This window comes from Dipodomys spectabilis, unplaced genomic scaffold (genome assembly GCF_019054845.1).
Source record: "Dipodomys spectabilis isolate Male_0828 unplaced genomic scaffold, ASM1905484v1 ptg000173l, whole genome shotgun sequence".
In the NCBI taxonomy this organism is placed as follows: domain Eukaryota; kingdom Metazoa; phylum Chordata; class Mammalia; order Rodentia; family Heteromyidae; genus Dipodomys; species Dipodomys spectabilis.
The window spans coordinates 3,778,545-3,806,186 of record NW_024870850.1 but is presented as its reverse complement, the minus strand read 5'-3'; the positions used below and the strand labels follow the sequence as shown (position 1 = coordinate 3,806,186).

The 27,642-nt window shown below is 48.0% G+C and overlaps 1 protein-coding gene across 1 annotated transcript in view; it reads right to left on the bottom strand.

Moving 5' to 3' along the window:
* Positions 1–5,881: 5,881 nt before the first annotated feature.
* Elavl1 (ELAV like RNA binding protein 1) overlaps positions 5,882–27,642 on the bottom strand; it is a 42,727-nt gene continuing 20,966 nt past the window's right edge. The window contains exons 3-6 of the mRNA XM_042693683.1: positions 20,838–20,941; positions 16,051–16,204; positions 10,903–11,128; positions 5,882–6,267 (exon numbers count right to left, since the gene is read on the bottom strand). Of these exons, the coding sequence (XP_042549617.1) occupies positions 5,943–6,267; positions 10,903–11,128; positions 16,051–16,204; positions 20,838–20,941 (809 nt within the window). The 3' untranslated portion in view covers positions 5,882–5,942. The remainder of the gene's footprint in view (positions 6,268–10,902; positions 11,129–16,050; positions 16,205–20,837; positions 20,942–27,642) is intronic.

Below are 27,642 nucleotides of genomic sequence, written 5' to 3'. Positions count from 1 at the left end.
GGGCGCTGGTGGCTCAAGTTTATAATCCTAGCTACGCAGGAGGATGAGGTCTGAAAATCTGGATTCAGTCTGTGAGACTCTTATCACTCATTAACTAGCAAAGTCTGAAATAGAGTTATGGCTCATAAAAACAAATAAGGGAACACAAGGCACAGAGCACAGAGTTCAAGTCCTAATTAAAAGTAAAAAATGAAAGCCACCAGGCATGCTTCCCACCTGGCTCTCTCTCCTGAGCTCCCTCAGCCCTTGGTAGTGGTTCTGGAATTTTCCGTAGGTACTCCAGGCCCCTTATAGGTTATTTCTGGGCCTCACCCTCCCCAACCCTTGTGCATTCCTCTGTGGCTGGCCTTTGGTTCATGCTAGGGTGTGGCTCACCCTGCCAACCCACAAGTTGTCTTTCTAGGAGGCCCAACACCTATGTGTGTTCCACCAAACCAGCTCCTTCTGTCCTCTCTCCACTCCCATGCCCACCAGCTCAGTCCAAGTGGGGAGGGAGGGCCCATCAGCACCCTGTCCTGAGACCTGGCCCCCCTCCCTCCCTCCTTCTCCCTCCACACACTGCCTCCGGGAGGTGGGGGGTTGCAATTTCTTTGCAGACCCAGGCCCTCATTCTCAGAAGCCCTTCTCTTCTTCCACTTCCTCTCAGGGCCCTGCAGCAAAATCCTCCAACATGAGAAAACCTATTTGGCATGGACTGGATGAGAGGTAAAGGCAGAGTTAGAAATTCTCTGGTCCACAGTCTAAAGACAACTTGAAAACCCCTGGAGAGACAAAGTACATGTCAGTGGACGTCACCAACAGCGGTGACTTTCCCTTAGGGAAAGAAGCTGGCAGGAGGCCTAAGGAAACAGGCTGGCATCCCTAGGCTAAAGGTGTCTGTCACCCTGAGACCACTGGCCATCCCACCTCTGGGTAGAGGGATGGTTATATCTTTTCCTGTCACCAAAGGAGGTGAGTGCCAGTCACTGTCTGGCTTAGCTTGTTTAGGACTGGCACTATTATGGCCCAACCTGGGGGTAAGGAAGAGGTAGATCCTCATGAGGGAAAGGGAGTCCAAACTATGGGGAACAGAACTAAGGGGAGGCAGTGGCTAATGAGCTCCTCCAATGTAGAGGAAACTTCCAGGCAAGAGCAGGAGGGCCATGAAAGAGGCCACCACAGCGCATGCCCAGCTGTCCAAGGCTGAGGCTGTGGCCTAGTCCAGGCTGTCACGTGATGCTTCACTGGACAACTGGCTACTCCCAAGTCACACAGGATCGATCACCCTACACCGACGCATCTGTTATCCCACTTCATTTATTACCAAAATAGCACAGATTTCCAGTCATAGGTAACATACAGCAGTTGACACAAAGCCAGTACCTGCAGAAAGGGACTGAGTACTCAGACAAGCGACTCAGGTGGAGCCATCAGTAACACCCAAACCGTACCACTCTGTACTTCAAAAATACGCTTTTGAGAGCTTTGGAAACTGAATTAAAATGTCTACACAGCTAGGAACAATTGTTTAATAAAACTTTTTTTCATGTTTCCATTACATGTAAATATATCAATTTGGCATCTCTATAAAAACTCTGAAAATGGTGCAAAAGTTTCATTCTCTTTGAGAAAGCCATTGACAAAAAAATATTCACACTTCACTAAAATTTTGAAAAATGGTCTTCTTTCAAAGCTTCTTTTATTAATCTGAAATCTTCTGAATTATCAAAATCTAGGTTTGCTTTTTTTTCCTTCTAAAACACTCAAGAACATTTATTCACAAGGATTCTATGAGAGAGGGGGAAAAAAAAGCAACGGGGAGATGGAAAACTGATAAGGGCTCCCCCTCCCACTCTTTTTTTCTGGAAAATTAATAAGGATTTTGCTGTTGTTGCTGTTTTAAAACTAGTTACATCAACATCTTCCAAAGAACACAATGGCATTCATTTTATTGTTGACTTTTGGACAGCAGTTTCAGACTTTATTGAAAACAAACCCATGTAAAAACAAAGTTAAAATGAAAAAAAAAAAGGTACCTGAAAAATAAATTATTTCATATAAAACAAATCAATAACTTAAAGCACACTAATATACAAAAGGTCTAGCCATCTACTGTACAACATGGGGGTCAGTTGGTTATCTGCGCCCCTCCCCCCAAGAAAATCACTGACAAGGGAACATCACGTGGGAAAAGGGGGGCCCCCAGCCAGCGGAACCGCCACTTCTCTTCCTAGGGAGGAAAACACAGTCCGCTCAAAGTCTCCTGCAGCCTAACTGAAGATACTTATGGCTGGTGACTTATAAGAAACAAATCAAATCATTTCCTTCTTTTAATAACCAAGACAAAAAAATCCTCAACCCTATCACCAAAAGGTTCTTGGGAATATAATACAATCATTAGAAGTCAAGGGGGGCGGGGTAATCTCCCTGTTTGGGACCCAGATGCAAATTCTGTTCTAAGAATGTGTCAATCATCAGTGCCACTCAACAGAAAGCACTTGTGGTCTCACTGTGGCTCAGGAAGCTTGGGGGATAAGCCCCCCCCACCTCCCGTCAGTGAAATGAACCCTATGGGTCTCTCCTGGGGAGATGGGGGAAGGGTAAAGATCTTACAGAGCCTCTTGTCAGCTTCTCTCTCTCTCATCCAGTGCAGAAGGAGTTGGTTGCACAAAGCATGCAGAATAAAATCAGGCTGAATCTAACCTGAAATCGAACAGCTGAGTGATAGAACTTACATTTACAAATCTGATATTACACTGGGAGAAATCCTGTCTTTTTAATTTCTTATAGTCTACCCACTGTCACTTGGAGACAAACTGGAGAAGGTAATTAACTGCCACTAACTATCTTGGGGATCATCTACTTCTGCCCAGTACATGATTCAGCCCCTGAAACTCCTGGGATTTCCTGAACTAATGCCAAGTTCAGACTTTCAGAGGTTAAGGCAAGCTGCCCTTGGCCAAGGAGACTCACTCACCAGGAGGAGGCAGAACTCATCCAGCACCATTCTGCACAGGGCCTCAAAGAAGCCTGACTTTTAGGCAAGTCAGGAAATGTGGTGGCTGTGGGGGAAACCAGTCACTGAACTCTCCCCCCCCCCTCTGCCCCCCCGAAATCCACAACTTGGCACATTACACAGAAAAGCTGAATCAGCAAATAGCAAAGTGAGAACAGATTCATGAGTTTAGAGCTGCCTGAGTAAGGCAGAGGAAGTACCAAGGGGAAATGACATGGGCCAAAAAAAGAATTCAACCAAAACCTCTTTGATATTTGCCAAACCACATTTTTGATCAACTACCATTATCTGTTCTTTATTCCTTTCCATCAAATTCCCAAATGACCTTTTTTTTCTCCCGCTCAATACAAATTTGATGAATTTATGTCTGAAGCTTTTAAAGTAATTGTTTCTTTTGGATTGTGACTTTAATTTTCTTTCTGGTCCTACTCTCCTCTCCCCCTGCTCCCCACCACTCCCCAGTTCTGGGGATAGAATTCAGGGCCTTGCATATGAAAGGAAGCAAATGCTTGACCTCTAAGCCATACCTTGAACCTGGGTTTTAAGGACAGTCCCTCTGCCCAGAAATATATACTGAACTCTGAGCCCAGGACCTGCATCTAGTTCTTTGATGGAGTGGAAACTGCGGAGGCTGAGTCCTTCCATACATTGGCAAATTCAAGGTCCCATGAAATGCACTGGAATTTGTAGCTAGAAGTCTGTTGGGAGTGGTGGAGACCATAGAAAGTGAAGGTTTGAGGGATGTGAGAAACTTCCAGGTGGGGGGGCTCCCTCATGAGTGGGGTAAACAGGAGGGAGGGGAAGGGCACAACTGAGGAGCTGGCCATAAGATAGAAGCCCCTTGGAGGAACCGAGCTACAGCTGCAAGAATGTGCAGGAGCTAGGGGAGCTCTGGACTGGGAATTCCACATCCACCCAGATGTCAGTCCAAGGAACCAGAAAGGCTTATGTTTCCTGGAAAACATTCTGGTTCTGGGTGAGGAGCCCCTTGGGGGCAACAGAGGGAACCTTTGGTGTGAGATCGGGGGCAACCAGGTCTTTGATTCTGGGCTCTAGAAGGAGGCCCCACAGGCTGGCTGAGTGAGGATCTGGAATTTCTGGGGAGGAGCCTGCACAGCACTTGGTCCACTTTTCTAAGATAAAACCTCAGGGCTTGTGGCTGCCTCTTCTGTGACCTCCTGTGAAGGTCAGGGCAAGGGGTAGTTGCCAGGCAGCCTCAAATTGTCCAAGGGCCTCTTAAGATGCTGACTTGCTCTGGAGGCCCTGTGCTTATCTTATCACCCAGGTTTCACATAAATAAATATATAAATAGAGCTAGATAAATAAATAAATAGAGCTAGATAAATAAACAGATAAATTAACTGTCATCATCCTAGATATGGAGAACTACAAAACAGCCAGCCTTTACACCTTTCAGTCCTGTGTCAAGGCTAAGAGCTGCTGGTACGAGTCTTTCTATACAGCAGGTATTTTTCCAGAAGAGCTGCGGGGGCACAGGCCCCTGCTCCTGCACAGGCCTCCCCTCTAAGCCTGCCTACAGCTCCGAGGTGAAGAACCACCAATCCATGAAGACGTGTTTCTATGCCATGGACTAAGTGTTTGCTTCTTACTGTCTTACGACTCCTCCCTGAATGCTGGGCTTGTCTGTGCCTTCCCTAGCCAAAAAGAAAGAAAAGAATAAAACAAAAAACAAAACAAAACTCGAGCAAAACAAAATCAAATTTAATGGTCTTAAATGCAAAAGTAAAAACAAACAAAAAACACAAAAAAGCAAAAGAAAATTAACAGAACAGAACAACCCCAAACGTCAAGGCAGTTATAAAGAGAACTTTTGAGGGTTAATCTTTAAAACTACAAATCAAAGTTTTTTTTTTTGTTTTTTGTTAATAGATAACTGGCAAGAAGTACTTTTCTGCTGAGTGTCCATACGAAAGCAAAGTTCCAAAACGAAATCTGACTAAGATAGAAAAAAAGTCTAGCGCTCACAAGGAGGGATGCGAGAAATACAATGCTCAAATGTTTACGTGTTGTTAACAATCAGTTATCTTGCGCATTCGAGCTGTGTTAAATGCTCTTGGAAACAGGAAAAATGGTGAACAACAGTATCCGATGTGTGGGGCACTTGTGCATGCAATGTGGGGACAGAAACTGGGGGTGTCAGAGGAGCAACACATCTTCAGCTGTGCCTGGAGCTCAGGTCTGACTCTGGAATATACTGGAGTTTCCTTGAAACTCTTTGGTCCGTTCCCATTGGTGCCCAGGCGTAGGGAACACCTTTGTGTCCTCAGGAGGGGCTGGGCAGGCCCAGTGGGTGGCTCCCAGTGGGAGCCCTCCGTGGCGGTGACCCACCCGGGACAGGTCTTGTTGCCACCTCTAGGACCTCGGCAGAGCCCGGGACTGAGTGAGCAGGAGGTGGCAGCGGGACCCCTTGAGAAATCAATTTCCTGTCAACCAAAGCATAAATCACTTAAAAACAAAAACAAAAACAAAAAACCAAACCAAAACAAAAAAGAAAAAAAGAAAAAAAAAAAAAAAGAAAACCGCACACTTGCAATCTGTCTAACATCTTTAGATGAAAAACTAAAACTAAAGGATCGTTGGTTAAAATCCAGTTTGTGGAGACAGCGAGTGACGAGTGTTAAAGCATGCTTCGGTTCCACCACCATCCAGAGGGACTGGTTAGTCAATGCAGTCTACTTAGGTTTCTGTTTAATATAGATTTTAAAGGAAATAACTTAAGAAACTTAAAATTGGTCTAACATTGTGGGATTTCAAACATTTGAACATGTCGGTTGCATCCCAGAGTATAAAAACCTTTTCACTTCTCATTTAGGCTAAGACAAACACTTGTGAAAATTGGCGCAAAATGAGTTGTACACTAACAAAAAAGTTTCAACTTCTTCACTCTTAATTATCTATTCCGTACAAAAAAAAAAGCATGAGCGAGTTATTTGTGGGACTTGTTGGTTTTGAAGGAAACCTGTAAGATTTTGTCCCCCAGGCGGTAGCCATTCAGACTTGCTATGGCCATTGCAGCTTCTTCATAGTTTGTCATGGTCACAAAACCAAACCCTTTGCACTTGTTGGTGTTGAAATCACGAATCACTTTCACATTGGTGACGGCACCAAAGGGGCCAAACATCTGCCAGAGGATGCCCTCATCCGCGTCTTGCCCCAGGTTGTAGATGAAGATGCACCAGCCCGAAGATGCGTTTCCGGGGACATTGACACCAGAAATCCCGCTCATGTGATCTACACCCATAGGGGAGAACCTAGCAAACAGAAAGCACATGTTTAGTGAAGGTGGGTACAGGAGGGCGGGGGCCTTCCTGCTCTCTGTGAGCCAGCTCTGCCCCGCTGGAGCCACTCAAGACTGGGGTACCAGGAGGACTTGAAAAACAAAAGCTGTACTAACTATACAAAGGACACAAATATATGTGGTATTTTTGCCATCTTCACCCTCCATCACCCTCTCATTTCCCCTCCCCCATCGCTATGGCCCTCCTCCTTTTATGTCTTTTTTTTTAAGCCAAGGCTCTGCAGATGAGAACACACTACACTATCTGAGTCAGAAAGGACCGAGAGGAAATGAACACAGCAGGGAAGGCGTGGGCCCCCTGGTATGTGGGGAGCAGACTCTGAGGACCCCAGTCACAGCCAACTGACAGAGCTACCTCCACTCCTCCAGTTGTCGGGGAGGTTGTGTGTATGTGGCAGAGGGGGGAGGAGTTGTTTCTGTATTTCCCCCCATTTTAATTTTTGTGGTGCTGGGCCTGGAACCCAAGACCTTGTACTTGCAAGGAAAGCACACCACCATTGAGCTACATTCCCAGCCCTGCTTCCTATGTTTTAAATGATGAGGGCTTCTTCTATATTTTCCTATGTAGATAAAAGCAGCCTGGCCAGGCACTGATGGCTCATACCTGTAATTCCAGCTACCCAAGAGGCTTGGACTTAAGAGGATTGTGGCTCAAAGGCAGCCTGGGCAGAAAAATCCATGGGATTTTATCTCCAATTAACTGGCAAAAAGTTGGGCTGGAGGCGTGGTGCACATGGTAGAGCACCAGCCATTAATTAAAAAGCCAAGTGAGAACACAAGGCCTGAGCTCAAGCTCAGTATCAGCACACACACAAAAGTGCTCTAGGTGTCCTTTGCTGTCAACCTCCCTGGGGGGAACTGTTCATATTCTGTGTGTGTACACAAACATGTACATGTACTTGTTTTTCAAAGTCTAGTCCCTTCTTATCATGACCCCTTCTCAGAGGGATCCAGCCAGTCCAGGGGTCTAGTAGAACACAGCCCTGCACAGGGCCACCAAAGGACACAAAGGAGTTCCTTCCCACAGCGCTGGGTTGACTCAAACCACCCACAAGAATCAGCGTCCCAATCAGGCATCGGTGGCTCATAGCTGTAATCCTAACTACTCAGGAAGCTGAGATCTGAGGATCATAGTTTGAAGCCAACTCAGGCAGGAAAGTCAATGAGACTCTTATCTCCAATGAATCAGCAGAAAACCAGAAGTGTGCTGTAGGTCAAATGGTAGAGCGCTAGCTTTGAATGCAAAAGCTCAGGGACAGTGTCCCAGGCCCTGAGTTCAAGCCCAGTAACCGACAAAGGGGGCAAAGGGAGAACCAGGGCCAAACCACTGAGGGCTGTGAACTAAGGGCCAACTTGACCAACTCAGAGAGCCCTTTCCACAATGATCCTTTCATTTTCTAAAAAAATAAAAAACCAAAAAACCAAAAACACAAAAGCTAAAAAAACACATGGACACTGTAGTTAGGATTAAGGTATGATCAAATTGTTAGTTTGTTGCCCAAGACATGTCATAAATAGAAATAGTAGTGGCCTTAAGGCCCATTTAAGAATATTGGGGAAAGCTGGGTGCCCCTGGCTCATGCCTGTAATACTAGCTACTACTCAGGAGGCTGAGATCTGAGGACTGTGGTTCAAGGCCAGACCCAAGCAGAAAAGTCCATGAGATTCTTATCTCCAATTAATCACCAGAAAACCAGAAGTAGTGCTGTGGCTCAAAGTAGTAGAGCACTAGCCTTCAGCAAAAGAGCTCAGGGACAGTGCTCAGCCTTGTGTTCAAGCCCCATGACCAAGGGGGGCAAAAAATTCAGGAGGAAGAATATTCAGGGAGACAGAATATCTGGAGCTGTAGGATGCAACTGGGGAAGTATTACTTTCCCCAATATGAAACCGGGCTTCAGCCGACAGACCCTGCAGGCCCACTTAGATGAGGGTGTGCCTGCAGGTGCCATTAAATATGAACACCCTCTAGACAGACTGGCAAGAACACCAGGCCCAAGGTGTGGCTCACGGGTTGTAGAGTTCTTTTTAACAGAGTGAAGAAAACAAGATATGATGTTGAGAATTGTTTTAAAATCACAACAATAACAAAAGTTTAAGCAGTCCCACCAGGATGTGCGAGCTGGTTAATATTCTCAGTCCACAATTACCACTGACATGGATGGGAAAAGGCACCTCAGTGTCTGTGGGAATGAAGCCAACTGTTTTTCTAAAAGACTGGAAGGAAAGCTGGGCACTGGTAGCTCATGCCTATAATCTTAGCTACTCAGGCAGCTGAGATCTGAGGACTGTGGTTCAAAACCAGCACAGGCAGGAAAGACCATGAGAGTCTTATTTCAAATTAACCACCAGAAAACCACAAGTGGAGCTGTGACTCAAAGTGGTGGACTGCTAGCCTTGAGCAAGAGTTTAGGGATTAGCACCCAGGCCTTGAGCTCAAGCCCCACAACCAACAAAATAAATATATAAATGACCAGAATGAGGCGCCAATAGTGAGGTCCTGCATCATCAGCCACCCTAATTTTCACACAGCTATTGCAGCCAGCCTGCCCCATCCACCTGCCCCAAATCTGCAATTCAACAAACTTCAGATCTAAGAAGACATATGTAAAACATAAAGCCTGTGTCTGTCCTGAATGTGTTCAAGCTTTTCTTGTTCAGCAATACAGGTTACTGACCATCTCTGCGGCACCTATGTGCTATCAAGAGTTATAAGCCATCTAGGGATGATGGGAAGTCTATAGGAGAACATGTGCAGGTTCTAAGCAAATACTACATTCCATATTTGGCACTTGGGCACTTGTGGATTTGGTATCTAAGAGGGCCCTGGACCTCAAGGGACAAAGGAAAGTGAAAATAATCTGGGGTATTATTTTGCCATCTTGTTCCCCACATGCTGGGATTACAGGTGTTTACCACCATGCCCCACCCCCTGAAAATGGCTCTCACTAAGGAATCTTGTCAGTAGGTTTTTCTGTTGTTGACAGTTGATTTCTTGGACCACAGCAGCTATGAATGCCAATGGAACAGAAGGAATCCTGACTTGATTTGGGTCTTTTCTGGATGTGACTGTATCTGACTGAAGCTTCCTGCTCTTCTGGGCCTTTCTTCTTATCTCCATCTGTCTAAGAGATGCCTTCCCCCTTTTCCAGCTGACTTCTTGCTCATCCCTTTTTCCTCTCTTGTCACTGTATCCTTTGGCTACTGTGCCTCTCCTGATGGAGGCAATGCCACTTCCTTGGGTTTCCTCGTTACCAGTTCTGTGACTGTGACCCAAGTCTCCCCCATCATCTCCATTACTCTCCCCTAATTCTCCAGGGTTGTTCCCTGCATGCTGCCATTCACCCTCCCTCCTGCCCCAGGAAGGTGCCACTCACACTACCAGACTCCTCAAGCTGGAGTTTAAAATCCAGCTCAATTCTGTCCCTATACCTTCTCCCACCTCTGTCTTAAACTAGGCGGCCAAAGCAGGCCAGCTCTGGAACTGGAACCAGCCTGAGACTCTGCAAGACTCCATGGTGGAACTAACACTGTCCAAGACAGCACCAGTGGCTGTGAGCAGATCTACCCAATCCACTGTCTAAAACCAAGATGGGAAATTTTCATCCACCAGAGGCCAGCCCTTGCCTCTGCTTGATGTTCTGACAAAACCAATCCAAATCAAGCGAAAACATCCCTTAAGCTGGGATCTCCACTGCTCCTGAGGCTCTAGGACCTCAGACCCTGGCATCCAAGTTCTGACTCTATTGTCTTGTCTCTACTCCAATCTAGCAACTAGGACTATTTACAGTATGAAAAGACAAAGAAAGCTACTCCCCTCTGTACAGGACCTTCCAAGCAGCATGGCAGGTAACAGGCAGGTATGAAATGCAAGGTGTAACAAGAAAGCGAGCTATGTAGAAAGAGCTGGTATTACGAGCCACTGGCCCAATGTCCAAAACCTGTTTAAAAACTCGAGACAAAGGACTGCTCTCACCGAATCACAAGTTGGGAACAGCTTTTCCCACAGACATGAAGGACCTTTAACCTCACAGCTCGATTGCCCTGACTAGCAGTACAGTATGCTCCCCTCCCTGGAGCCTATGGGAGCTAGTGGCATCTTCTCAACTCCAATGGAAGAATAAGCAGTCGGTCTTCTGTATTCATGGGTTCTGTGTCCAGAGATTCAATCAACCACAGACTGAAAATTATTTGGGGAAAAAAATTGTGCTTGTATTGTCCTGCCTGTATTGGATAAGTACACTTTTTTTCTTGTCACTGTTCTCGAAACAACTGTTCCCATAGCACATCCACTGTACTTGGTATGAGGTCATCCTAAGATGATTCCAAGCCTGCAGGAGGATGTGCATGGGACCACAAGGACAGCACGATGCCCTGTATCTGTAGGGGTGCTGGCACCAGTCCCCCAGGGACATCAAGGGATGGTCAGGGCACAGATTTTTTTTGTGACAAGGGAACGATCCCGAGGTACAGGTTAGGACGAGCCTTGCAGTCTCAGGGTCTTCCAGCATGTATGGCCACTGCACAATAGGCCTCCATGTAGTGTGGCTGGCCAGGAACAGACCGGCGACATGCCAACCTTTGGACCCACCTGAATCTCTGTGCCTGGTGGTGCACGGGGCCTCCAAACCGCCTTGCGGGCGAGTGGTACAGCTGGGAGAGGAGCGCCATGTTTTTGTTCTGGTTGGGATTGGCTGCAAACTTCACTGTGATGGGCTCGGAGGAACCTGGGGGTTTATGACCATTGAAACTGGTAATTGCCTCTTCTGCTTCCGATCGTTTGTCAAACCGGATAAACGCAACCCCTCTGGACAAACCTTTTTAACAAACCAACAAAAATGGAATTAGGGGGAAAAAAAAAAAAACAAAAGTACTCGTAAAAACTGAAAAGCAAAAGTCAAGTCAGTCTACTGTGGTTCAAACTGAACACCTGGTTAATGAAATTAAGAAAAAAAAAAAATCAAACCTAAATATGAAAACAAATGAACGGATTAAAGAAAACCAATTGACTAGGTTTCAGACTTCTTCAAGCCGAAGTAAGGACTCTACTGTCTCAGTACCAGAAGATGCTTTGGTGGCAGACATACTGTGAATCAGTTTTTCAAAAGAAAGCCACCCCAGGACTGTGTCCTGTCCCTACTTAAGCTACCAGAAGCATGGCCCAGCATGGGCGTACAGATGAGCTAGTGTGGACCCAAGTCAGGGGCTTTGGGCCTCTGTCCCAGCTGCCTCTGAACACCCACTGTGAGGAAGGAGTGAAGGGCAGGTGAAGGGCACCACTGGCCCTCAGTGTTAGCCTGAGCCTACACCTTTTCCTTCACCTGAGCCCCTTCCCCCCCCCAAGCTTTTTCTCACCCATCATGTCATCTGTCTCCTGGAACCTCTCTAGTGAGGCCCAGGATCCCTAATCAGTGGCCCCTTCTCCCCACCAGGGTCCTCAGAAACTAATCGGGCCACTTGCCTTCTCTGCAGACAACTGCCCAAGTGTAGACAACAGAGCAGGAACCCAGGTTGAATCAGGAGCTCTATTCTGTCTCCTGTGTGGGAAGTGTCAGTACATCTCAAGGGGTAGGGGGGGGGTCCCCTCCTCCTGTACCCTGAAGGCAAGCTCTAGTCCCTCATTGGAACCCAAACCCCTCGACAGAGCAGCTTGAGACCCGAGGCTTGACTACGAAGGCAGCATCTGGTCATCCCAGAGGAAGAGCCCAGTCAGCTTGCATCTACTATCCATCTACATTCTAGACTCCTGGGGGGAGAAAATGGGTTAATTCTGTCCGTTGAAGAACTTCAAGAACGAGGCAAAAGTGGATACAATGACAGTGCAGGGACTGAAATGTTCTTCTGGGAAGAAAGTCGTTGGAGTCAGGGAGAGGTGACGGTGAGGGACCCATCTGAGTGACATCTCTGGGCTGGACTCATGGGTGTGGCCCAGCAGGAGAGGCTGCTCTAACTTCAGCTAAACACTTTCTTTCTCAAGACCAGCAAGGATGATGCTGGGGTTCTTCTTCAGACCAAGGCTTTGTGTGTCTGGTGAATGACAACAAATAAAGCAGGACCTTCAGGGCTTGAACAGGGACTCACTTTTTGAAAATGGCTCTGGGTAGCTGCTCTCAAGTCTCTTCCTCATCACCTCCCATGCCCCATGAACTGAGACACAGTGTGCCTCCCATGACCACACAAATAGTAGCCAGGGGGAGTCCTGATTCTCATACCTCAACTCTTAGCTTTCAATTCTCCCCTGATCACAGCCTACTCCCCAAAAGCCCAGCTGAAGCTGCCTCAACCTCTCCATGACTGCTTAAATATACTTGCCTAGCATGTGTGAGGCCTTGGGTATGACTCCCCGCAAGGCAAAACAAAACAGAACATTTCAAAGGCACCCAACTGGGGCAACCACGGAGTCAGTTAGGTCAGACCTAGCTATATACCATGTGCAAGGAAGGTTCTAGTGCCTTTCATCTTCACATCTCAAATTCAAAGGGAAACCTGAAATCATACACTTGGCTAGCACTTCTTATTCACTCCTATGGGCATGAATGACAGTTTAGTCAGCCATGGAAAACTAAACCAGCTCTAAAATCAGACTAGCTGGGGTGAAATCTGTGCTCTCTTAATCTTGCAGCCGCCTTCTTCCATGCCTCAAGACCTAAGACCATGTACACGCAGAGTGAGTATATGTGTAAGTGTGGTTTCCTTGTGTGCTTTTACACAGCAATGTCCAATGAAAACAGCCTGAAGGAAATGAAAGAAAATAACTAGGAAAGAAATAACTATTGGGAAAAAAAAAAGAGTGGCTCATGTCCATAATCCTAGCTACTCAGGAGGCTGAGATCTGAGGATCGCAGTTCAAAGCCAGGAAACTCCATGAGACTCTTATCTCCAATAACCTACTCAAAAAAGCCAGAAGTGGCATTGTGGCTCAAATGGTAGAGCATTTGTCTTGAACAAACAAAACTCAAGAGACAATATCCAGGCCCTGAGTTCAAGTCGCAGGATCAGCAAAAAAAAAAAAAAAAAGGGCTGGGATATAACTCACTGGCAAAGCATTTGCCTAGCAAGTATCCTGGGTTCAATCCCCAGTACCAAAATTAAAAAAAAAAAAAAAAAAAATGTGGCATTTCATGTAGTAGCTAGAAATACATTTTTGACAAACTGAAACTTTTTGAAGATGGCTGTGTGTGTTTTTAGTTGTTCTAGTGATTTCAGGATTTAAGAGCAGACACCTCACTGGGTGGCTTATATCTATAATCCTAGCTATTCAGGAGGCTGAGATCTGAGGATCGAAGTTCAAAGCCAGTACAAGCAGGAAAGTCTGTAAGATTCTTATCCCCAATTAACCACCAGAAAACCAGAAATGGCCCTGTAGTTCAAGTGGTAGAGAGCTCACCTTGAGCTGAAGAGCTCAGGGATAGCACCCAGGCCCAGAGTTCAAGCCCCATGACCAACAAAACAAAACAAAGCAGACACCAAGAAATGGCACAATCTCTACACATGGGAACAACAAAATTCACGATGAAGGATAAAGCAAAGAAATAAAAAAAAAAAAAAAATCAAGTTCTTTTGGCTAAGGATGTGTTTTTTTTTTTTTTTGGTTGTGGGGCCTGAACTATAAATGCCAGAATGTTGATTTTTTTTTTTTTTGGTTGGTCGTGGGTCTTGAACTCTGGGCCTGGGCGCTGTCCCTCAGAGTCTAGTGCTCTACCACTTGAGCCATAGCGCCACTTCCGGCTTTTTCTGCTTATGCTGTGCTGAGGAATCGAACCCAGAGCCTCATGCATGCTAGGCAAGCACTCTACCACTGAGCCACCTTCCCAGCCCTGGATGTGAAGATTTTTAAGAAACACCTTAGCTTCTTTAACCTCAAACATATCATCTGAGGGTAAACACACATCCACCCGTTTCACCTGTGAGCCCTGGGCCTTATAAGGGCAGCCAGCTTTCTACAAAGTCCTCAGTCCTGGGGCAGGGTAAGTTTAGGGGAGGGGGAGCCCTGGGACGATCTTCTCACGAGGCAGAGAGGGGAGGGGGGAATGAGATTTTGGGGAGAGTTCCACTTAAGAGCTCTCCATACGCAACAGCTCCTGCCCTTGGCCGGATGGAGAGGCCATGGTAGAGGGGGCTGGGTTGGGATCTGGTAGAGAAGGGGTAGAAGCAGATTGTATACTTGCTTAGTCACCCCATGTGGATCCTCTGACCTAGGGAGAAGTAGGAATAAACCCAGGCATCACCAGCTGGCTGATCATGTCTGACACTTAAGAGTCAATATGTAAGAGGGACTTAAAGGACCACCAGAAACTCTCTGGGCACAGGCCACAGAGGTCCTGCTGAGTAAATGCACTTCATTGCCCCCCAGAGCAAAAGGATGCCGTGGGAGGGAACTCCAGCGCAGACTGGGAAAGAGGAGTTGTCTATGCTAGTTAACACGATAGTACCTGCACGCAGGCTATTCCACTTCTCTAGGGTCTAGCCTAGGACTGTGGCCTAGCAGCCTGCCTGTAGAACAGACACTGCTAGGTGGAAGAGGGCAGAACAGCTGACAAGGCTGCTGCCCAACAGCACAGGAGACATGGCTCAGAGCACACCGGCCCCAGCGCAGCCTGTGTCAAGCTGGAGGCCCTGCTCACACCTTGCAGGAAACCTGAATGAAGGCTTGCATGGTCCAGCCTGTGCAGCCCACTCAGGAGTGCTGCTGATCTGTCAAAAGGGAAGTGGTCCCGGGCACGTATGGCTCATGCTTGTAATCGTAGCTACTTAGAAGGCTGAGATCTGAGGATCACAGTTTAAAGCCAGCCTGGGCAGAAAAGTTCCTATGAGACTCTTATCTCCAATTAACCACTCAAAAACCAGAAGTGGCACTGTGTCTCAAGTGGTAGAGCACTAACCTTGAGCATAAAAAGGCTCAGGGACAGCTTCCAGGCCCTGAGTTCAAGCCCTACAACCAACAAAAAAAAAAAAAAAAAAAGAGTATGGTCTCCGAAATGGGGCTTCCAAAGCCCAACTACCTACAGCCAATGTGGATACACAGTATGGGAAAAATGTAAAAAACTACAGAATACCCAGTGGGAAGAACTGGAGGCATGGCTCAAGTGGTAGAGTGCCATGAGCAAAAATGTTGAAACACACACACACACACACACACACACGCACCCCCCCCCCCCATAAAGTAGGCTCCTTTCTGGGTTGTCATAAACCCCGCTCCTTCTTGGACAGGACTACATGGGGTTTGACCATGGACATCCTTGTCCCTCCATCAGCAGGGTAGACAGGCAGTCAGGCTGGAAGAAAGCCTTGGCATATGCATGGGGGTCACTAGCTTCCTGTACAGCCCAGAGCCCAAGTCCTGTACCAGAGGGGCACAGCAATCATGAAGATCCTGAGAAAGAACCAATGTTGCTTCAGGGCAAAAGCAAAGTGGACATTTAGGACCAAGAGGAGAGGCAGACACATCATCCACCTACAGCAAGAACTGCTTGGACAGGTGAGCAGCAGTCTTTCACCCACTCGTGGCATTCAAGTACCTAAGAGATAGTGCCAGGATTCCTTGGTGTTCTCATTATACCATGCTGGCCTTCTTTTAATGCCATATTACTTCCTCGGCCAGTGTCTTCTCGTTTCTCTGCTGCCCTCATCTGAAGAACAGCTAACACTGAAAAAGTAGACAACCACAGGCCTTCTCTAGAAGGTCTGGCCCCTGGCCTGGAGGCCAGCCCTCACTGCCCATCCTAGCCGCCTGCCATACCTGTGGTCTGATCCACAAGGACCCGGGAGTTGATGATTCGCCCAAACCGAGAGAACATGTCCTCCACATCCTTCTGGGTCATGGTCCTTGGGAGCCCGCTGATGTATAAATTGGCATCTTTGATGACCTCTGAGCTCGGGCGAGCATATGACACCTTAAAAACACAAACGGTTTCTTAGGATTAGGGCAGGTAGGTGGCCAAAGCCCTAAAAATTGGAGTTTAGAAAGGCAAATGCTGTGTAGAAAGTACATGAAGGACTTTTCATTAAAGCCCTCATCATTAGCAGCAGCAGCAGCACGTGCTGGCAGCCTGATAGGGACCAGACACTGGACAGTGGGTTCTTGCCTCGTCATCACCAGTCACAAGGCAGACATCACTCCTAGCTCACAAAGTAGAGACTATGCACCCACAGCATGGGTGGGCAGGGTTGGGATCCAAATCTGGACATTCTGTGGTTCTACCTGAGTCTTACACCCTTTCTAGTGTGCAGCACAGTGAGCAAGGGCTGAGAACAGGACCTGGTCTCTGAGAGGAAGGAGCCTGCCACAGAAGCCCCTCTGAGTAAATACAGCATCCCCTGCCAACAGGGCATTTGCCACAGAAGCCTAATGGGGCCTCTCCGGCTCTCTAGGGGTGCCTGTGCTGGAGGCCCCAGAGGTAATGTGTCAAAAAGAGTTTGGAGCTTTCCCACACTGAGGCTGAGGCTGTGGTCTCCACAGACCAGAAGGGATGGGACCAAGGCCACTTTGGGCTTTGGCCTACAGCCTCCCCCTGAGTTCTCTCCACAGTGGTCTCAAGATTCCTGGTTGCCTATCAATCAGCAACCACTCTTGTCTGAGGGTGGCACCTCCAACCAACCATGTGCCTTACCAGAAACCATGGTGAGAGCACCACATCTGGGACAGGATGGCTCCTGTCCCCCAGGGTCTTTTCTTTTCTTTTTGTTGGTCATGGCGCTTGAACTCAGGGCCTGGGTACTGTCTCTGAGCTTTTTTTGCTCAAGATTAGTGCTTTACCATTTTGAGCCACAGCTCTATTTCCAGTTCTCTGGTGGCTTACTGAAAATAAGAGTCCCACACTTCGCTGAGTACCAGTCGCTCAGCCTCAGGAGGCTGAGATCTGAGGACCATGGTTCAAAGCCAGCCCAGGCAAGAAAGGCCCCATGAGACTCTTATCTACAACTAGCCACTCAAAAACCGTAATGGCACTGTGACTCAATTGGTAGACTGCTAGCTTTGAGCACAGAGAGGCTCAGGGACAGCACCCTGGCCCTGGGTTCAAGCCCCACAACTGATCTCCCCCCACCCCCCCAAAAAACAAAAAAACCTCACACTTCCCTGCCTGGGCTGGCTTCAAACAGTGATCTTCAGATCTCAGCCTCCTGAGTAGCTAGGATTACAGGCGTGAGCCAGCAGCACTCAGCCTCCCAGGGACTTTCTCAGCCTATGGCTGGGCTAGCAGGTGCTGCTGCCCTGGACCACGCTGCCCTAGGAGTTGGCTTCTGCAGATGGTCCTGCCCAGGCTGACCTGGAGGATCAGTTGCTCCTCAGTTCCCAAACTGAGAACCACTGGCACCAGTGTAGCAGAGGTCAGGCTGGCACTTCTGGCACTTATCACTGTGCCCCAGACACAGTGTCTCCTCTGGGAGGAGAAACACCTACTGGAGACAAATGCTGAGGGGAACTTCCATGCCAAAGGGCAACTGATGTCTTAAGGAACAGACCTGTCTTCCTCTTCTCTACAGCCACTGTCAAAGTTAGAATCAAACAAGAACCACATGGGGCTATGCTAGAGCAGCTAGCATTGGCAAGTGTGCAGGGACTCCCCCCCTCCCCCCCCCCGCCAGGCATCCTCATACTGCTACTCACTGGCACCTGAGAACTCTTTCCTAAGCTTCCAGCAACACTCATTCCTTGGCATCAATCTGGTCCTTTCTTGTTCTCAGGAGCTCTCTGAGGAGGAGTTGAAACTGCGTGTCCCAATCCTCAATCCAGATTCTGATCCCTAATCCACAGTGACTGCATCCTTATAGAAAGGGGAAATTTGACTAGGCACTTGTGGCCCAGGCTTGTAATCCTAGCTTCTCAGGATGCTGCGATCTGAGGATGGCTTTATTTTGTTATTAGAGCTATTGCTTTATTGTGACCCAATACACTCTATGAGGGCAAACTGCAGTGATCATTGCTGTATCCTCAGCACCCAGACTCAGAGGAAATGCCTCAATTCCTAAAGGCAGCCATTTAGTAAATACGGTTGCTAATGCTAATGCTACCTGACACATCTGTAAGTCATCCTAAAATTCAAGAGACTGCAGCAGGAATATGGAGTATGAGCCAGCACAGGCTACATATTAAGACCTTTTCCTCAAACCAAAAAAAGAACTCTAGCTTTGTGCATCCCTCTACACTTGCTCCTTTCCATGGAAAGGAGCAGAATTTACACCATACTGGTTCCTGGTGCTCCTTTCATGCTGTGTTGGGGGAAGGTGCTGGATACGTGTTGAACATGCAGTTTCAAAAGCCTGACTTTGTGCCTCTCTCTCTGAGACCTTGAAGAAGCCATTGTACTGTGGGGCACCGACTCAGTGGCTTTCATCAGAACAGAACTGTGGAATACTGCTTGATGGCAAGACTACTACTAAATAATCTGGGCATGACAAGGACCCACAAATCCAATGGTCTTTACTATGCTGCAAGAATGAGTAGCCCTTAAACTGAGGGCACTCAAGGTGGTGTCGGCACTCTATCTGCAAGCACTGGGGTTGCTGCCAAGGAGTGAGGGTGAATCCCCAGGGACAGCTTGAGAAAAGGATGGAGGGCCATCATATCCATGAGAGGCTGGACTGCTTCTACAGGACCAGGGTAGCTGTAGGAAACCATACAGAGCTAGATACTCATGGTCCAAGGCAAGGCTGCAAGCAGCACGGCAAGCTTCGACCTGATGACAGGGAGGAATGGCGCCTGCCCAGGTCTGCTTGCCTGCCGTCTTGTGTGAGATTCTAGGTCTTATCTGGGAAAGGGTCGCCTTCTGCCAACATCAACTCCAACCAGGTCAAAGCAAACAGGCCAACACAGGGATATGTGTGGTTTTTTTTTTAAACATCTGAGTAAACAGAAGTCCAGGCTCATGAATTATGCCGTTCTCCACCTCTCCCTGCTGCCTCAAGAAACAAGAACATGAGCACCTTTGTAAATCAAGTTGAGACAATTCCTCAGAAGTGAGAAACACTCAGGACTGGCCAGGGCATATGGGTGGCATCACTAGCCTTCATCATGGAGGCGCCTTTGGGAGCCTGTGCCAGATCCAAGGATGAACAAGCCATGTTTCTGCCGGGGGACAGCTCCATACACAGCACAGGGCAGGTACAAGGACCTGCCATGGGTTATTTCCAGAGAAGCGTTGGCCACCAAGATCAGAGAACAGTGTAGAGCCAGGGAAGAAGGCTATCCTCCAGCCTCCAGAAGGTTTCCCTGGCGGGCTGGCAAAAACTAATGTTCCAGCGGTTACCCTACAGAGTCACTCTAGAACCAAGTATAGCCCTGGACATCGAGATTTTGTATTTCCTCAAGTGGTTCTGGCTATGATGGAAGCCTAGGAAACAAGGCCTAGTGCCAGTCCTAAGAGGATCCTTTACCCCCTTCCCTCATGGGAAAGGACAATTTTGCATAGGACAATCTCCTCAGTGCTTTGGATGAAGAGAAAGATCCCGCAGGCATATGTTTCAGGAACAAGACATAACAAGCCAGGTCTCTGGGTACCTTGCGAAGGCTTGCACTATAGGGCACTATGCCCAGCAAACTGGCTAGCTGAGGCACAAAGCCAGGTATAATGGGGCCAAAGCTCAGGGGAGGCCCAGCAGTAGTCTAGACAGACAGTGGACAAGGAGACAACGGTTGGGAAACAGAAAACTGGTCCCCTGCAGTAGGTGCTGCCACAATTAGGGGAGGCAGCAGACAGACCTTGAAGTCATGGGGGGGAGGGGAGGTGCTAGGCTGAGAGAACTGGATGACTGTCCAAATGGAGGGAGGGCAAGGGCAGCAGGTTCAGAAGGACCCAAAGGCAGAGGAAGCTGGTCTCTACAACAAGGACAACCTTCTGATTCTACAAAGAAGCCACCAGAGCCCTGCCGAGGGTCCCACCCCCAGAGCACTGCATGGGTAGCTCCCTTCCCATATGTCATGCTGAAGCCAACCTCCACAATGCCCGCCTGTGCCTTTCTATCATATCTTGTTTACTGTCTGCAGCTTCTACCCCCATCCCTGGCTCTATGACTGGGACTCTGTTTTAGTCACTGTGTAAAGAGTTTATTGAGCAGGCGCTCAGAGAACACATACAAAATGGATATTAAAATAAACTGGTGAGAGAAAGCTTTTGATTTGCCTGAGGCAGAAAGGGATGCTGGGAAAGGTGAGATGCTGCCACAAGCCAGGAATTCAAGGAGCAGAGCTGGCCCCAAGCTTACAGGATGGGAGGCATCCTGGGATAGGAACATGGCAATACAGGCAGAAGAGACAGGCAGAGGAGGCTTATGGAGGAATCTGCTTGTGTATCAATGTACCCTGGACTGAACGTGAAGACTGACCTGGTGTACAATCCCTCTGTGACACCTTTTATGGTAGGGCCAAGGAGGCCCGTGAGCCACCTGAGACATACCTACAATTGTGTGTCTGGTGGAGGCCCCCAGATGCAGAATGGTTCCCTAGACAATGACAGAGAGGCCCGATCAGGACATAACAAGACTCCTGCTGGAGACAGGAATGGAGAAGGTCTGATCTGATCTTTTTACCTTAATGGTTTTTGACTGGAGCCTCAGGCCATTCAGTGTGCTGATCGCTCTCTCCGCGTCCTTTGCAGTCACGTAGTTCACAAAGCCATAGCCCAAGCTGTGTCCTGTGTGGAGGAACATGAAGACATTGGTAAACCGGCTGCCAGCTAGCAGGTGGAAAGGAACAGGGAGAAGCAACAGGAGTCTACCTCATCAGGTTCAGGGAAAGGTCAGAAAAAGAGATCACAAAGGTAACAATGTAAAAGTCAAGAGAAGTAGCCTCTGGGGAAGTAAATAGAAGATGGTGGCAAGCTTTCTTTTCTTAGTAAACTGAGACATTTTTACAATAAGCAAAGATAGCTTTATAACTAGTAGTTATTTTACAAAGAAATAATGCAGCTCCTGGTTGCTAGCTGTTCTTTAGGGCTGTGTGGGTAAGGACCTGGAGGGCTGAAAATGGGCCAGGCCAGTGGTTGACGGACAATGGCTATCTCACGTTCCTAGTGCTTCTCCACCACCTCATTCCCCACAGTGGGAAAGGTTGCTAGGCTCTGATACCAGCAAGCACTCATTCCACTCGCTTTCCTGAACCCGATGCCAATTGGACCCAGTCAAAGGGAAGGAGGAGCTGGGAGTCCAAGGAGAAGCTGTAACCAAGGGAATCCTTAGGTGCTCTGCACAGTTCTGGCTCTGGTCCAGCCCCAAGCTTCTAGGACCTCTCTTGATAGCAAATACTGTACTCTCACCTGCTCAAATTCAAGGAAGTCACCAGGGCCATAAAAAAGTTAAGACCATCACAAAGAAAGCAAGGTGCCAGGTAGGGTGTCCCCATGTCATTTTTGTGGAACACTTGGGACAGACAGAGCAATCACCTACTAGATACTACAGAAGGGGTGCACATTAGCAAAGAACCTCAGAGCTGGACACTGGTAGCTCATGCCTAGCTATTCAGAAGGCTGAGATCTGAGGATCACAGTTTGAAGACAGCCTGGGAAGGAAAGTCTATGAGACTCTTATCTTCAATGAACACCAGAAAACTGGAAGTGGTGCTGTGGCTCAAATAATAGAGTACTAACTTTGAGCACAAAAGCTTACCAACAGTGCCCAAGCCTCACAACTGACAAAAATAAACAACAAACAAATAAATAAAATGGAAAGAACCTCAGAAGACAGTCAGTCCTTCTGCAGGAGAAGCAAGCGCAAACCACACCATCCCAGCTCAGGCTGCCACCCCATCACTGGCACCCACTTTGTTCTGCTCTAGGCCTCAGACAGGGCAGCTTCATGATGCTAAGAGGCCACACTTCAGCAGAGATCCTTGCACAGGCTGAGCCAGATGCAAATGGAACCCAGAGCGCACACATAATAAGACAAGGGCCTAACCTACTTTACTATTTTCTTCTATTGCCACTTTTCAAGTTTCTGGGTTTTTTTTTTTTGGGTCCGGTCATGGGGCCTGAACTCTGAGCCTGGGAGCTGTCCCTCAGCTTTTCAGCTCAAGGCTAGCGCTCTACCACTTGAGCCACAGCGCCACTTCCGGCTCTTTTCTTTTTGCTTATGTGGTGCTGAGGAATTGAACCCAGGGCCTCAGGCATGCAAGGCAAGCACTCTACCACTGAGCCACCTTCCCAGCCCCTTCTGGATAGTTGTATATTTGCAGAAAAATTAAACTAATGTTCACATTTTGGTTTTTCTTTAGGGATTTTTTTTTCTGTCCCAGGATCCCACCCTACATTTAGTCCTCCTGTCTCCTGAAGCCTCTTCTGAGACTGTCTCGGACAGACATGCATTATTTATAACTCTGCATAGGCCATTTTCTTTTTTAAAGAAACAAAAATCTCTGGGCTGGGAAGGTGGCTCAGTGGTAGAGCGCTTGCCTTGCATGCATGAGGCCCTGGGTTCGATTCCTCAGCACCACATGCAAAAAGAAAAGAGCCAGAAGTGGCGCTGTGGCTCAAGTGGTAGAGCACTCGCCTTGAGCTGAAGAGCTGAGGGACAGCGCCCAAGCCCAGAGTTCAGGCCCCACGACCGGCTCCTCCCCCCGCGCCCCCCCCCAAAAAAAAGAAACAAAAATCTAGCCCTCTACATCCTTTCTTTTTTGGTCGGTTGTGGGACTTGAACTCTGGGCTTGGGCACTATCCCTCAGCTCTTCAGCTCAAGGCTAGCACTCTACCGCTTGAGCCACAGTGCCACTTCCAGTTTTTTTGTGTTTTATTGGAGATAAGAGTTTCACAGATTTTTCCTGCCTGGGCTGGCTTTGAACTGTGATCCTCAGATCTCAGCCTCCTCCGTAGCTAGGATTACAGGCATGAGCCACCAGCGCCCAGCCCTCTACATACTTTTTATTGGTGCCAGTCTTGGGGCTTGAACTCAGGGCCTAGGTACCATCTCTGAGCTTCTTTTGCTTAAGGCTAGAGCTCTACCACTGAGTCACAGTTCCACTTCCAACTTTTTGGAGATAGTCTCTTGGATTTTCCTACCTGGGCTGAATTCAAACTGGTGCTAAGATCTTAGTCTCCTGAGTAGCTAGGATTTCAGGCATAGGCCACCAGTGCCTGTCCTTTTTTTCTTTTTTGGGGGTGGGGAGGGAATGGGGAGGAAAGTGCACAGGGCTTGAACTCAGGGCCTGAGCAATGTCCCTGAGCTTTTTTGCTCAAGGCTAGTGCTCTACTACTTTGAGCCACAGCACCACTTCTGTTTTTTGAGTGGTTAATTGGGAGATAAGAGTCTCATGGAGACTTTTCTGCCCAGGCTGTCTTCGAACCATGATCCTCAGATCTCAGCTTCCTGAGTAGCTAGGATTACAGGCATGAACTACCAGTGCCTGGCTTAGATCCAGATTTTTAACAAAAATTCATCCCTCAAGGACTGGAGGTATGGCTCAACTGGTAGAGTACCTGCCTAGCAACCATGAGGTCCTCAATTCAAACGTCAGTATTGTTGACAAATCAGCCATTCAACCAAAAAACACCTTGGCTCCATAGCCCTGAACTAAGTGAGATGCTACAGCAGGGATGCAGAGCCAGAGCCCATCAGTTCAGAAAACTACTAACAGCATCCTGTCAGGAATTGCAGGGTCTCCATAAAAGTTCTAGAACACAGGCCAGGTACAATGGCTCACATCTATAATCCCAGTTACTTGGGAAATGGAAATATGAATTTATCAGACTCCCATCTCAATCAACAAGCCAGGCATGTGGGTCACAATGTGATCCCAGCTATATGGGCAATGTAAATAGGAGGATCAGGGTCCAGGCTAGCCTAGGCAAAAATGTGAGACCCTATCCAAAGGATATCTGTACCTTCAGCTCCCAAATAAGCTGCTTGGCAGCCCTGACCAGTCCTGCCACATTGGCCACTGCTGACATGGAAGTGCTGCCCTGAGGCTTTTGGGGACGTTGACTGTATGAGCTCTTATTCTTGGGACCTCTTCCAGGATATGCAATACCACCAAGTTCTCTTGTTCCCGTCCCTCCTCAGGTTCCTCCTCCATCCACTCCTCCTAACTATACCCAAGCCAGAGTATGCCAGTCACCAAGGAAACCACTACACCTCAGCCAGCCACTGTTTCTTTCCTTGATCTGAGTCGACATGTCAGCTGAGCATTCCTTGAGTGCCAGGCCCAGGGTTTGGCAATATTCACAATAGGACAGGTGCTGCAGTAATGAAGTGATCATGTCACTGGCGACCAGTGAGGAACAATGAGCCAAGCCTGGGGAGCTGGCATGAGGCGACCTCCGTGACTTTTTCAGGATGGTCAGGAGGGCCATTGGTAGTAGAGGTGACCTTGAGACAAACTGCCTGAACAGTCCAGACAGAAGGGAAAATGCCAAGTCCCGGAGGTGGATGTGGAAGGACTGTAGTTTGTCTTGGGAAAGGAGGCAGCCAACCCAGCTCAGAAATCTTGCCCAGGGAAATGTGGAGGTGATCAGGAGGAGGTAGTCCACCTCTGACCACCACAAGGAGGTGGTCAGAGGTGGGGCGGAAGCTGAAGGACTGAGTGTGGCAGGAGAGACAGTAGTAGATATCCTAGGAGGAAGCAGCCCCTGGCATCTCTACAGGCTGGGAGTTCCAAGCTGTGCCCAAGGACATCAGGGCTTCCCAGGGGGACCCTGGCCTAGAAAGTCAGAACTCAGGGTAGGGGCCTGGTGGGAGGTTGCATTAAGATGAGAAGCAGCCCAGGCCACAAGCTGCCAGTGCCAGGGAGGGATGTGCATTGCAGCTCCTCCTGTCCACTAGAGGCAGGGTGCCCTAAATTAAAGCTCTGCCTTTAGGAGAGATGGGCTCAGCCTTAAGCTGGTGAGCCCCAGGGGTGTGGGGCAAACTAGGCTGAGCAAGGTGTTAGACAGGCTACTGTGGTCTTGGGCAGGAGGGCTTGCCTAGAGTCAGTCAGGACCAACCAAGACCCAGAAGTGGGTGATATGATAGAAGAAAAAGAAGATGGAGAGAGGGAGGAACTGACCAAAAAAAAAGGATGAACTCTGGGCCTGGAATAAGAGGATGTCCCAGAGGGCAGTGTGCCTCAAGCTGTCACTTTGCTGAATTGTAGGGATACAATTCTGGCCAGAGTAGGGTTCTGGACACAAGTATTACCCTCCAACCTTGGTCCAACACCCCACAACAACTGATTCTGTGTCTCTGGGAGGGGCCATAGACCTGCCCTGCTGGTGATGAGGTGACAGTCCAAGGACAGTTGCTGTCCTGGAGAAAACAAGGCTCCTCTGCATTGAATGTCCCCTGGAGAGACTGGAGCCCATACTCATATTTCCCAGTGTGTTTCTCTCGCTTAAGCATAGTCTCACACTGCCACACATGATGCTTTAGTCCTTAGTTTTGATGTGGGAGCCTCAGAGGAGCCTGGAGTATGCAGCTGGGAGAAGACAGGCCTTTGCAGTGAGGGGACAGGTACTGGGAGCTCTTTCTGTAAAGGCCTATGGGTGTCAGGGTAGGGAAAAGGAGGGAGTGAATTAATCAGGCAAAAGAAAAGAAGTAGACAAAGGACAGGGGTATTTTCCAGAAGAAGAAATATAGCCAGTAAGCAAATGAAAACAATGATTAACTTCACTAGGATTGTGAATTGGCACCAGGATCGGATGGCATTTGTCACGTATCAGGATGGTGGAGAAATCCTGCCAGGCCCCGAGGACAAACAGCAAGGCCAGGTAGAAGAGAGGGCAAGTTGGCAACAGGGACCAAGAGTTCTTAGAAGGCACACTGCCATCCGCTGCTTCACTTCCAGGAAGCCTCTGTATGGAAATAAACAGGGGACAAACTTATGCAGTCGGCTCAGTAGGAATCACTTCAATGATGCTGCGATACAGTAACACTTGGTGACAAAGGAACATGTGTAGACACAGCCTGTGGGGGGAGTAACAGCATATAATAAATATGCAACTAATCAGTCTGGAAGGATAAACACCCAAAGGCTAGAAGCAGTGAGAGTATGGAAAACTCTCCCTGCTTATCTCATACTTAATTTTTTCTGCAAGGAATAAAGATGACTCTTGTCAAGAAAAAAAGTGATCAGGTTGGACCAAAGTGTGGAAGGGCATTCCTGTAGAAAGACAGTGTTCAGAAAACCCAGAACCCAAGAGCAGGGCACATCGGGGAAGGGATCCAGCTCAATGGTGGGCACAGAGGTGAAGCTAGGCGGCACCAATGAGTCCTGGGAGATGCAGGCAGGAGTACAGGCTCCATTCAAACCAGAGGTTTGAGCAAATAAACTGAAGCCTATGAATCTAGTGGCTGGTGGAAGGCAGCCCATGAAAGTGGGAAGGTTGATTCCTGACACCTCGAATGTCACTAGGAACCACCACAGGATCACATAACACCAGATACTAGGGCAAAGAACAGGGTCCGGCTGCAAAGGAAGGCGCTGAACAGCACAGCTGGGCTATACAGCTATACACCCTAACTACTGTTGGTAGCTGTCAACCAATACCACAACCCCAACAAAAGGATCTGTGCTTAGCTGGTTAAAAACGGTCTGAAGCTTTTGATATTCCTTTCACCTCAGCTACCACATCTTCCTATTGTCATTAGTGCCCAGGCCATGGCTAGCCCACAATAGGTATTTGCTAAGTGAATGACTGCTTGTGTACCTCAGCAAGTCTTCTCAACACCATTCATTCATTCACTCAACAAATACTATTGCTGTATCTAGGACTACAAAAAGTAACATGGCTCTTGCTTTTGAAACCTATATTGACATACAAGAAAAATTTCAACCTCAGTTAAATGTAGCAATCCATGATGCAGAGCTTCCTGGTTGCTATGGAAACCAACAAGCACAGCCCAGCTGATGCTGACTTCTGGGGCCAGGGAAAGCCTACTGAAGCAAACACAGCCCAGGGCCTGAAGGGTTTTAGAGGAAGTAACATGATCTCACGTAAGGATGTGTGGCTAGTAAGAAGCCACAGTGAAGGCAAAGGCAATAGTATTTCAGGCTAGGATGATGCCCAATGAGATTCAGGAAAGGATGAAGCACCCAGAAAGATGAGTACTAGGAGGTGAGTCAGAAACCATGCTTTGTTTTCTGGTTGGAGATAGTGCTGACATCTACTAAGACTGAGACACTGGTCAAGAGAGGACAGCTGGCAGGACAAGCTCAGTTTAGAACACATGATGCACAGGCTGAAGGACCTGTGGTCAAAAAGTGACCAACTGAAGGTATGTTGAAGCTGCAGGAATGAGTTTACTCACTGCACATGCCAGCCCAGGAAAATGAGAAGGGCTACAGCAAAATCCTGAGGAATGCCTACATTTAAGGATGAGAGAATGAAAAAATAGAAGAGAGGTAGAGTGCAGCCTTGAGGATAGGAAGACA